At 33.1% G+C, this 13,394-nt stretch overlaps 1 protein-coding gene across 1 annotated transcript; it reads left to right on the top strand.

Moving 5' to 3' along the window:
- Nucleotides 1-6,823: 6,823 nt before the first annotated feature.
- On the top strand, nt 6,824-10,322 carry LOC149418612 (uncharacterized). Its single transcript, XM_089638591.1, has 3 exons — nt 6,824-7,162; nt 8,042-8,210; nt 9,324-10,322. Exons 1-3 carry the CDS (start codon nt 7,080-7,082, stop codon nt 9,546-9,548), a joined length of 477 nt encoding a protein of 158 aa, XP_089494717.1. The 5' UTR covers nt 6,824-7,079; the 3' UTR covers nt 9,549-10,322.
- Nucleotides 10,323-13,394: the final 3,072 nt, after the last annotated feature.

Here is a 13,394-nt window from a genome sequence, read left to right as displayed (position 1 = left end):
TTTTGACAGTTTGACAAGTCAAAAGCCAGGGTGCCAACGTCGAAAAAAGAATAAGAAGATGTTTCACAGTTTCTCTGTGGTTATTGAGAACCGCAAATTAAAAGCTAAAGGAATCTACACACGTAATATTTCCCAAAGACGCGGAGAAAAAGGAGTTGTGAAATTAATTTAAAAGGCCTTCTTTGTCTTTTACACATTTTTTTCCTAAGATTTCGATAAAAACTATTTAAATAAATCAAACGATACAATCAAAACGTATTAACGTATAGCGCCCTTCGTGGCAGCAGGACGCATCCTAACGCGTCCTCCAGCCGCTTTGTGTTTTTTTAGTATTTTCAAGGGAAATGAGGCAACATCCCTTTGAAAATATTTTTAAAATCAATCATCAACATTTTTACTTAAATAAAAATAAACTTAATAACCAGTTATTGGAACTTTATAATATGTGATCTGAGTGCAGTGTTTTAAAAGTGAATATTCGGAAATATTGCTCAAAAATATTGGACATTCGAAACGAACGTCGATCGGTAAATGCACCCCAGATGTTTTCAACGGAATTCTTGGAAACTCAGAAGGTCCCAGCTAGTATTTTGCTAAGCCCAGGGTAATTTATCATCCCGACCATCGCTTTTTATGGCGGGGAGAATGCACCACTTCACCAATCACCAGGAACAGGAATACATGTAGATGAATGATGCACTTGCCGAACGTCACAGCAGTGTTGCCAGTGTCTCTAATCTATGTGATGTGTTAGCGCTTATTAGCAGCAGACACATACCTGCACGCTGTTGGTGGACGCGGTGGACTCTCTCGCTGCAGCAGCTGGTCCAGTTTCTTCACCACCCAGGATTCTTCCCGCAGAGTCTCCATCTTCTACCTACCTGTTCCTATACTTCATTTTACTTAACTTAACTTCAATTTATTTATGTAATATTTATATTTTTTGTAAAACCTGCATCAATTGAAAAGCGCCCCTGAGATGATATCTTACAAAAGCGGCCCTATACATATTATCCAATAAATAATAATTACGTATATCCAGAAATATCCGACAAGATTGAGGAAATGGTTTTTCTTCTTCATCGTAAATGTAGCTTTTTTTAGTACTGCCGTTCATTACATTAAAAAAAAATCTCTTCAAAATATATTTTATACGCTCGTGTTGTTACAATGGGCTGTCGGGAAGCTTCTAAGGCCGTCAACCAACTCGTAAAATTTACGTTGAATTTGGAATGCAGGCTTAGGACATTATTTCTCCATAAAAAAATCAATCATTTTTCGTGAAAAACTCTAAAAATTCCTGTGGATTAAATAAATTGACTACGGTAGACATAAAAAAACATATTTTAAAAAACAATCAGAATCATGTACACGAAGAATTTGGGATTTCCACAGTGGAAGATACTATAAGTATCGCCCTGGTTGTAACGATTTTAATGGGAGATGTAATTATGATTTGTTATTTAGTTATGCCCAAAGCAACACTAATAAAAATGTTAATCAAATATGGATTGTGTATATTCTGAAATAAAAACATATTCAATCAACTGTAAATTAAAGAAGGATGAGTTTAACAAATAATCGTTTATTCAAAATGGAAGCTAGTACAATGTTAGGTTAATTAAATAAATGAAGTAGCAGAGGAGACTCTATTTTTTTTAAACTAAAGGATTCTCAGGGCCGTGTGCAGGACTCGAAGAGCATCTGCATGTTGAATTTTATAAATGAAAGTCATCATAAAAGTTAAGAGGTTAATTATATAAAGGGCGCCATTTATTTCTTCTAGAAATAAAAAGATTTAAAAGGATAAAGATAACCCGTAAAACTATCTAAAGTTAAATGATGATTTACGTGAAAGTTTCTTCCAACCCGCCATGTTGTGGTACTGGTCGCCGATGATTCCGCAAGTCACAAGTGGTCTGCTCCGCTCCCAAAATCTGACTGGCTGGAGAAATTAATGATTCTCCTACTCTCTGCGCAATCTACTGCGCAGCTCACGGGTAGCAATAAAGATGTCTCATCGATCGATATCTTGAAGAATCGATCTCAGTCCGGGGTTTGTAGTTTTCTCCGTTACATTACCCCTCCACCAAAGAAAAGAACGGACCACCTGGCTCCGAAGCACATGACTGCATTAGATTTCTTCCTGGTGTTGGTGGTGTAGAGGAACCCTCAGGCGTCATAGTTTTGCTTCAATAGATGTGTATAATTACAAATGTTGAGATTTCCATCCTCCAAATTGAAGCAGTTAAACTAGTAGAGCATCTGCGATGAAAACAGGGAATATTAGCTTGAAATTCTTCTGTAAGCAGCAGCAGCAGTCCCAAACCATGAAGACTTCCAAAGATGATGGTGAAAATATAAAAATCTTGTCTTGTTAGCAGATATTTTTGAGCAGCCAGTTCCGCTTCTTCAGGGTGAGCGAGTCAATTTCTTTTCCCTAAATAATTATCTACCTAACGGGTTAACCAACAAAAAACAAGATTATACAGAAAAAAAAATTTCATAAAATGTTGAAAACGGAAAAGCCTTTCAAAAGGAAAACACAGCAGCCCTTTTACTATAATGTAGCAAAATGACAAAAATTCTAGTAACAGAATGTAAACCTGGAGAAACAATATTTTTAAGAAAATATTTTTAAGAAAATAATTATTTAAAATGAAATTCAAAAGAAAGTTTATTTATTAAAATGTTTTGTTAGAATTAACACCATCTAGTGAATTGTCCTGCAAGCATATTGATATCAAGGACCCAAACCCAATCAATAGATCTAAGACCAAACCAATTGAAAAATAAATAAATCGATATTAAATAACAACTTTTAAAAACATCCGATAGATGTCAACTCTGTAAAAATTCGGAAGAATTTAATAAAATATTACTAGTACTTGTGTTAAAAGTTCAAATAGAATAAACTATTTTAAGAATTTAAGATGTTTGTGTAGATATCCAAAACAAAATTCAATGCCAAAAAAAAAACCCCCCATAAAACAACAACTTATTCATTATGCAAATATCAGAATTGTAAGAATATTTGCAGAAGGAGTTAAATGAACGCACAACATATAACATTCAACAAAAAACATTAATTTACTCACGTAAAAGATTATTAATTTGCGGTGCAAAATTAATACAAAAAACTCAGTACCGTTTATTTCGCCAACTTGTTAAAAACAGATCCCGAAGGTTAACAGTTAATACGAAAAACAAAATTACTTTTTGGTAATCATAAAATTACTCAGAAAGTCTGATTAATTTAGTATTGATGGTTTTGTACCTCAGATCCTCATAAAGAGAAGGTAAACCTAATCAATATAAAAAAAATACAACGTGACGTTCGTATTTAGTACGCGCATATGAACGTAAATAAAACTTCTACCAAGATTTCACACTATTAAATAGTATCAAAAACAATATCAAATAGTACATGGCCTCCCCGTAACCTCAAAACTCTTCAGTGACAGGGTCCCCATGGACTAATGATAAAAAAGACAGGAATCAAACCTGAAAGTACAATATCGTACTATCGCATATCAACAATGCATACAAAACAAAGCCTATCACAAGACTCGTGTAAATGTGGGATAATAACAGTTCTCAGCGGTTGTAACAACTTGTAACTGTTTCCACTAGATTGACAAAACATGACAGTACATGACATTAACATGACATCACAAAACAAACACAAATGGAGGATGGACAGTTCCCATTCATGGCGGCAAATAGAAATGTCGTCCACCAAAACATAAAGTGAATTTAAAGATAAAAGAAACTTTTCATGCAACAATGACATGAAAATTTTGCACCCAACAACCATGTGTTGCAAGTGACCTCATGCGTATTAGCATGATACGTTTGAAAAAAGGTGACAAGATAATGTCCTTAATAGTGCCTGAGAATAAGGTACTCTGTGCCAATTATAAGAATAATATCAAAGAAATTATTGTTTCTTATAATGATCAAATTTGTAGTAATTTTCTACATTTAAAACGATATTTACGGATAACGTTAAAACGAAATTTATGATAATTATAGTCATGTGGAAGTTATTGAAATAAATTCTTTTCAAATAGTATCTATTGAATAAGAACAAATTACACGGCAATAACCTTTAAGCTAAATGTAAAGATTAAAACGATTGCAAAGTATATCGTATAAACAATATTGAATATAAAAAAAAATCCAAAACCCAAATTACAAAGAAAAAGGTAAAAAGGGTAAAACCTTCTGTAAAATATCTTGTTTAATTAATGTTTAGAATGGAAATTCCTGTAGAACTTATAGATTTGATATTTTAAATTAATTAAGGTCATAAAAATTGTATTATGCGCCTTAACACAATGACTATTAACCTGTAAAAACTATTTTCCTGGTCAAGCATACAAAAACTAAAAAATATGGTCGTACGTGAAAAATTATGTTTTGTTTAATAATTAATTAAAAAACAGAACCTTGTATGAATTGAAAGAATGGAAATTCAGAATTACTTGAAAACAATTGCCGACAAATAAAAATTAACCTATAAAAAATTTAGTTCCAACTGAGCTCGTTGAAAAAAAGATTTAAAACATTCCCTGTTCGTTGAAAACCCTTTTCCCATAATAAACAAAATATGAGCATTGAATATTAATGGTCCTATCTTGTATATTAAAAGTTAAAAAACTAAATAAATTATAAAAGAAAACCTTCAAAAAGCAATTTGCCGACAGCAAAGGAAAACGCAGATCAGGCAGGTGTGACGTCTCGCTCCTAGTCCTGAAGCATTTATCCAATGTTGAAACAGCATTTACTCTGAAAAGCATGTTTTGTGTATTTCATTATTGAGTAAAAACAAATGCAACATTTTAATTTTTAAAATACAGGAATTAGAAAAAATATATTATATTATGTTAAAGTATATTGAAAGTGACAATAAAATTCCAAATTTAAAAATCATAAATCTTTGTAACTATATTTTTATAATTTAAGAACACAATAATATGTGTAAATGGTTTAATAAGAGTTGAACACTTTTATGTAACAATCATCCACATGACTTAAAACGTAATATTAACTTTATAAGGTGAAAAAAAAAGGTTATTATTGAAAGGAAATTACGGAACAATAAGGTTGCTATAATATTTCGAAATAATACAATTACAGAAATTAAGGAACCTATAATATAGTTTCATTCACTGAAATTCAAAGAAAAATTAACAATCGCATGATGTTAAAGTTATAGTAGAGGTTAAATAAATAACTTACTCCGTATTTTTTTTTTTTAAATGAGATGCGAAGAACTACTGTCCGCATCATGATCATTTCTAGCGCCATTCGTGAACGATGAAATATGTACCTAAATACTCTGTTAGGACAAAATAAAACAAATTAGCACACAATAACCATTATCTCGTTAGGATTTTAAAAAGCTACGTATAAAACGTGGTAAATAATGAGTAAATACTCAAGATATAGCTAGAGGCACACAAGATGAGTTCAGATTTGAAAGCGGGAACCAAAATAAAATAAATTTTAAACTAAGAAGAAGAAAAAAAGTGTGAACTTACGAAATCATCGGTGAACCAAACCACAACGTTGAAAAAAAACTTTAAACACGACCAAAATGATATTGACCACACGTGTCTAAAAAAAAATTCTACCTACTAGGGTGAAAAAGATGACATTCAAAATGAAAAATTTACAAAAAAATTCAACCGATATACACACGTTGCAGGCGCCATTGTAACGATTTTAATGGGAGATGTAATTATGATTTGTTATTTAGTTATGCCCAAAGCAACACTAATAAAAATGTTAATCAAATATGGATTGTGTATATTCTGAAATAAAAACATATTCAATCAACTGTAAATTAAAGAAGGATGAGTTTAACAAATAATCGTTTATTCAAAATGGAAGCTAGTACAATGTTAGGTTAATTAAATAAATGAAGTAGCAGAGGAGACTCTATTTTTTTTAAACTAAAGGATTCTCAGGGCCGTGTGCAGGACTCGAAGAGCATCTGCATGTTGAATTTTATAAATGAAAGTCATCATAAAAGTTAAGAGGTTAATTATATAAAGGGCGCCATTTATTTCTTCTAGAAATAAAAAGATTTAAAAGGATAAAGATAACCCGTAAAACTATCTAAAGTTAAATGATGATTTACGTGAAAGTTTCTTCCAACCCGCCATGTTGTGGTACTGGTCGCCGATGATTCCGCAAGTCACAAGTGGTCTGCTCCGCTCCCAAAATCTGACTGGCTGGAGAAATTAATGATTCTCCTACTCTCTGCGCAATCTACTGCGCAGCTCACGGGTAGCAATAAAGATGTCTCATCGATCGATATCTTGAAGAATCGATCTCAGTCCGGGGTTTGTAGTTTTCTCCGTTACATGGTGTAAGACCGTTAAGAATTGATATGTTGCTTGAATTGGCTTTGGCTGTGTTTGGTGACCAGATCTGAATAGATAGAATTATCTACTTTCATCTTCCACCTTCTCATTACCTCCAGCCTCACAACATACCCCAATTGGGCATGCCATAGTCTCACTTGCTCCAGATGGTTGGGAGCAGTTGAGACTCTTGTGTGGTTTCACATAAAAAAATAATAAATCAAAATAGTGGAGACTTGATTTAGTTTTTTTACTCACTGTATTAGTCAAAACGTGAATAGCTTGCTTTACTAATTACGTGCGCGGTATTCCCCAAATATTTTTATTTAGTCTATGGAAAATGCAAATATTTTCAGCAGTATTGCCACACATACACAAACATATAAACATACTCCACACACCATTAAACTACTAAATTCTCATATCTATGCATATTTATGTACTAATGTTATTGTTTACCACGACTGCCGAGAGTATTGTAAATTCACTAAACTGTCAACATAATTCGCGCGGGTGGTGGACGCTTTAATTGAGAACAAAATAACATTAATTATTTATTTGTTGTAATGTATTCTGTTCGATTGGACATTATATTCTAATCAAATTGGGTATTTTATCCATCGGTTTTCCTTATCTTACTGTGAATTTATTTCGATAAGCTGTCCTTTATCTTACGGCTATTATTGGGCATAATCTTTTAGAACAATGAACACCGTCAGCAATAATTTTGTCAAATACTATCCTGATACTTGGGAAGCCGCCAATTATGATGGGAAACTTTATGTTTTGTAAGTAATAACAATTCATTTTTGTTTTGGCAAAACAGGTGCTGCCCTGAAGTGAAATAATGTAATTTACTTTGTTAGAAAATAACTTGTCTATTTGTATTGTAATGTCATTGGGTAGGTGGGGTATTATATATTATATAATGTTTATTTTAGTTTGACAGTTTCCGTGGTCGAGAGGTAAGGCTCTCGACTTGCAATCTGAAGGTCACCGGTTCAAATCCCGGCGTGCGCAACTTAATTTTATTTGATGAATTTGTGTTATTTCAAAATTTATTCATTTAAAATAATATAGTGTACTTGTGACATGTTCCAGAATGGAAGATACTCTCAGTATCGCCCTGGTGTAGGACCACCATTCAGAATTGAAACTTTTATACTTTAGCCGTGTTTGGTGACCTGAATAGCCAGGAAGTTCCCTAGCTTCCTCTTCCCATCTCCTTCCCCCCCACTACATTCCTATTCCCATCTCCTTCCCCTCCCCACTACCTTCAGCCTCACAACATACCCCAATTGGGGATGCCATAGTTTCACTGGCTCTAGACTATTGGGAGCACTTGGGACTCTTGTGCGGTAATCATATAATTAAAAAAAAAATTCATGCATAGAAGATAATCTCAACATCACCCTGGTGTAAGATCACCACTCAGAATAAAAATTGCTTGAAATTACTTTAGCCATGTTTGGTGACCAGATCGGAATAGCCAGATACTTTCCCACCTTCCTCTTTGCAATCTCCTTCTCCTCCTCACTACCTTCAGCCTTACAACATACCCTGATTGGGGATGCCGTGGTTGCAGTGGCTTCAGATGGTTCAACCATCATAGCAGAGATTATTTGCTTGTTATAATCCTTGTTAAAGGTGTATATTTTTTATTTCAGAAAACCGGTTTATAAAAACTCGCCCGAGTTTATCTCTGTTGCGAGCAAGTTCCCACGGGCCATAGGCAGTCTCTGCCGCATACAAAACCCTTTGGCGTACCTGAGATATATTCTTCACGGGGAACACTTATTTCACCTGCCTTCCACAAATCCAGGGGACCACGTAGAGGTACACTACCTTTCTGATTACTTGCCTGATTACTGAGGTAGGCCAAATACTGCAGAATAGTTATAATACCTCCGACTTCTGACATTTCCCATACATTCTGTTAGCAGTGTGCTACATCTCCAGCGGCCACTCTTGTCAGCCAATGCAAGTAAATACTTGGACGTATTATTAATATTATAGGGTATTACACCTCAATTGAATTGCTCTAATGAACCACCTGACTATAGTATTTCCTGACTATCCTATTATATTATTGTTAAATCCATAATTAAGATCCGTTTCATCGGAAGCGGTGTCCCGGAAAGACAAGGGTCCTGGGTTCGAGTCCTAGATGTGACCGTATCCTTTTCTGATTTTTCTGTTTCAGATTTTCGTTTAGAAATCGCTAATATTGTCTTCAATAATTGAATGTTATTATTAAGGTTCTATAAATGGTGTCATGTTTTTTTTTAAAATTTTTTCAATATACAATAACACAAAAATATTTAACAGAAAACCATTAACATAAATTAATTATAATAATACACTATCTTAACCTAAATTCTATACAGTGTGGTACTCCTTGAAGTACTCTGGGACATGCACTCCTTCTTTGCTCCCAGTGTAAACGCTCGCTGAAACAATTTCCCGAGTTAGACTCGAAAGTTTATAAAACTTAATTCCGAATCACTTGTATCCTCCACAAGGTCGTCGAGGGTACAGTCTTGTATATCTGATTCAAGATGTGCAAAGTAAAATGAATCACAGACCGCGGGAATTACCCGTAGATTGGAAAAAACAAAAATCTTTAATATTGATTATTTCAAGATACATCCTTTTGTTCTGATCTAGAATAAACCCTTTATCTTTAAGCTATCTTAGTACTAAAAAAAACCGTAAGATTTCAATGCATATTACTTTTTACTTAAAAATAAACACTCCCTAAATTATGGCGGCTCAGAGGGAAGGTCATCTAAGATAGCCGCCTTAAATTATGGCGGCTTGAACGGAATGGGTTAATGACTTTATTTAACTTTTCAAATGTATATTGAAATGCCACTGTTGTGAGTTGCGAAGGAACCGACATTTTAGTTGGCACACCGAGGGTTAAATGAGAGTTTAATCTTATTTCAGCAAATTGTTTATCACCCGATCTCCCCTAAGGATCTGGAGAGCGCCATGATGTACAACTGTGACAGGAGACATTACCTCAACCCCCAAGGGAACTTCTACATCAACCCGCATCACCTGCCCACCACCGCGGGCAATTCTTTCATTGTTTTGAGGAAGCGAGGAAACATCGATGAAGCAACTTTCACAAAGAACCACTATCCATTGTATTTGATTAATGTCCTGTAAAAAATATTTAGGTATGTAGTGCATTGTGTTACACACTCATACCTTTAAAAAAATATTATTTGTTGGTTAATCATCCCAGAGTTTGTGTACACTGACATTTATACTCTGGGTTTCCTAAATGCACTAACACATTCCAGATGTAAACATTACAGCTTGACACACTTAACTTTGCAGTTGATTGCATTGTTAGTGTAGACTTTGTGGATGAAAAAATCTACAATATAAAAAAAAAACTTAATTCCTACTTTGCCACCGAATGAGTTCAAGCTACTGTATCCGATTGAATCACGCAACTTTAGTGTATAGTTAGAATGTGAAGTTAGGCTAAGATTACAATTTTTTTTTATGAAAATAATTTTTTTAATCGTTGCATAAGATACTCTTAACAATTGTTAATTAAATATGAAACGGTCGCAACTGGGACTAGAACTCAGATCCTCTAGTCTTCCCGGGATAACGAGGCTACCAATTGAGCTATTGAGACCTATATATATTTGGTAAATTTTATCAATCTCGTATTTCAATTTAAGAATTACTACCATTATCTTCAATTAATTCCCGTAATTTATGGCTGTCATCTTCTGTGAAGTGAGTGATAGCTGCACGAGCTATGAAATTGGTTTGCAAACTTACTCGGTTCGACATCGGTGACACACGAAAGCTTAGCTCATACTGTGATGCAATTTCAATTTCAGGAATTATATTATATTACAATTTCGTCATCAGAGGAAGCTCTGTGTTATTCAGGAATTATATCATATTACAATTTCATCATCAGAGGAAGCTCTGTGTTATTTAGGAATTATATCATATTACAATTTCATCATCAGAGGAAGCTCTGTGTTATTTAGGAATTATATCATATTACAATTTCATCATCAGAGGAAGCTCTGTGTTATTCAGGAATTATATCATATTACAATTTCATCATCAGAGGAAGCTCTGTGTTATTTAGGAATTATATCATATTACAATTTCATCATCAGAGGAAGCTCTGTGTTATTTAGGAATTATATCATATTACAATTTCATCATCAGAGGAAGCTCTGTGTTATTTAGGAATTATATCATATTACAATTTCATCATCAGAGGAAGCTCTGTGTTATTTAGGAATTATATCATATTACAATTTCATCATCAGAGGAAGCTCTGTGTTATTCAGGAATTATATCATATTACAATTTCATCATCAGAGGAAGCTCTGTGTTATTTAGGAATTATATCATATTACAATTTCATCATCAGAGGAAGCTCTGTGTTATTTAGGAATTATATCATATTACAATTTCATCATCAGAGGAAGCTCTGTGTTATTTAGGAATTATATCATATTACAATTTCATCATCAGAGGAAGCTCTGTGTTATTTAGGAATTATATCATATTACAATTTCATCATCAGAGGAAGCTCTGTGTTATTTAGGAATTATATCATATTACAATTTCATCATCAGAGGAAGCTCTGTGTTATTTAGGAATTATATCATATTACAATTTCATCATCAGAGGAAGCTCTGTGTTATTCAGGAATTATATCATATTACAATTTCATCATCAGAGGAAGCTCTGTGTTATTCAGGAATTATATCATATTACAATTTCATCATCAGAGGAAGCTCTGTGTTATTTAGGAATTATATCATATTACAATTTCATCATCAGAGGAAGCTCTGTGTTATTCAGGAATTATATCATATTACAATTTCATCATCAGAGGAAGCTCTGTGTTATTCAGGAATTATATCATATTACAATTTCATCATCAGAGGAAGCTCTGTGTTATTCAGGAATTATATCATATTACAATTTCATCATCAGAGGAAGCTCTGTGTTATTTAGGAATTATATCATATTACAATTTCATCATCAGAGGAAGCTCTGTGTTATTCAGGAATTATATCATATTACAATTTCATCATCAGAGGAAGCTCTGTGTTATTCAGGAATTATATCATATTACAATTTCATCATCAGAGGAAGCTCTGTGTTATTTAGGAATTATATCATATTACAATTTCATCATCAGAGGAAGCTCTGTGTTATTTAGGAATTATATCATATTACATTTTTAAAACCAACAAAAGAAGATAATATGGGAATTACTTGAGGATAGTGTTAGTTATTCTTAAATTGAAATATGATATCAATAAAAATGACCGAGGGCTAGAGGATATGGTTTCAAGTCCCAGTTACGACCGTTACCTTTTTAATTTGTATTTTTACCCGTTTCACATTTGATTGAAAGTTGTTAAAACATATTTTCTTCTTCAATAATTTTTTTTTTAAAGAAATACAAACATTCCCGGGTTATGAACAACCTGATAAAATTTAAAAATCTACTATTGCCACCACAGTAAGTGGAAAATGTTGCTTGTGTTGTGATAGAGGACTTAGCCAGCCGAGAAATTGAACACAAACTCAGCTCAACTCAGCCACCGACCGGTCAAATGGTTCAATGATTAAGGATGGGTTGTTTCGGAGAATTTGAACAATTCTTCAAATTTAAAAGTTCATTTTCAAGTTCTGTGAAAGAGTTTTTGAAGTTCTGTTTTTATTTCAGTTTTGTCAAGCAACTAGCCTATAATGATAAAATAACAGAACTTGAATAGGACTTTCACAGAACCCGAAAACGAATGTTGAAATTTGATGAATTGTTCAAATTCTCCGAAACAACCCGTCCTTAGTATTACAATGAGGTTTATAAGGTTCAATAAGTTATTCCTATTAATAAATGAATATTTTTCTCTGTTTTAATAACTAGATTTAGATTTATTACAGTATGGGCATGATGAAAGGAGTATAGGAAACACTACAAGATGGGCTACCGCTAATAAGGAATCCATTTAAAATGTGTCTGCTTACCTTAAAATACCTTACAACGGTAAATAAGTCAGTAACTCAATTTATTTTTCTTAAGTTTGAGGACTCATCACTTCAATTATGCATGGCTTGAATTCAGTTCAGGCTAGAAAATGAGAGGAAACAACACTTAATCCATCTTTTTTCCAGTTTCTATTTTCACATCGCTATTGTAATAATAATGTTGTCAAGTGACATTTTATACTGTTGATACATGTGCCTTAGTATAATGTTGTATTAACGCAAACTCTTTTTTATATATTGTATTTTTTTATTTAAGTTTTTACTGTGTATGTGTAACACATACTATTTTGACTGAACAGTAATATGTATTATTTTTATCATTGATAAACCAAATGCTTAGGCAGTTTTAGTTTTACGATTTGGTGCTTAGGAATACTTTTTGACACAATTTTATACCGCCAGGATGGTTTTCCATATTTTTTTTATTTAGTGTTAAATCCTAAGTGTACTTAACATAATATATTTAACCCACCGGAAATGAGTTTTTGAATTCAAACAACTTAATTAAAATATTGCTATAAGTACTATTTCAGAGAATTAATCCTTTGATTTAGATACCATATTTTCGTTATTTAAGTTACCAAAGCACAATAGGTGAACCAATAATTCCCACTGACGCTGTCTGTTTTGTGATATATACTAAATATTTCAGTAGAACCTCACTAGTTCGACACTATATAAAATTTGATGGGGCTGTAATATTGCTAACATTCTTTGCTTGCGGTTTTTATTCTTTATGGACCCGTGAGGGAGCAACAGTTTCAGTAAAAACCCGCCAACCAATCACAAGGCTGTCTTGCAGTTTAAGGTGATTTTTCACAATTATACAAATATTATTTCTATTATTCTAATCGTTTGAATAAGTAAGTTCTACGTTTATATGCATAATAAAGTTTGTACATTCAGAATCGGCTTGTCGTATATTAACGTTTCTTTGAAGCCTTATAAATTTCACTGAAGTTC

This window comes from Hesperophylax consimilis, chromosome 13 (genome assembly GCF_061612785.1).
Source record: "Hesperophylax consimilis isolate HC1 chromosome 13, BYU_Hcon_1.0, whole genome shotgun sequence".
In the NCBI taxonomy this organism is placed as follows: domain Eukaryota; kingdom Metazoa; phylum Arthropoda; class Insecta; order Trichoptera; family Limnephilidae; genus Hesperophylax; species Hesperophylax consimilis.
This window is presented reverse-complemented; position numbering and strand designations above follow the sequence as displayed.

What these genes read in the sequence shown, in the direction of transcription:
- LOC149418612 (XM_089638591.1), top strand. Translation starts at nt 7,080, where the DNA reads ATGAACACCGTCAGCAATAATTTTGTCAAATACTATCCTGATACTTGG. An exon ending in GATGGGAAACTTTATGTTTT is followed by an intron (nt 7,163 to 8,041) that starts GTAAGTAATAAC and finishes TTTTTATTTCAG; the next exon opens with AAAACCGGTTTATAAAAACT. An exon ending in ATCCAGGGGACCACGTAGAG is followed by an intron (nt 8,211 to 9,323) that starts GTACACTACCTT and finishes ATCTTATTTCAG; the next exon opens with CAAATTGTTTATCACCCGAT.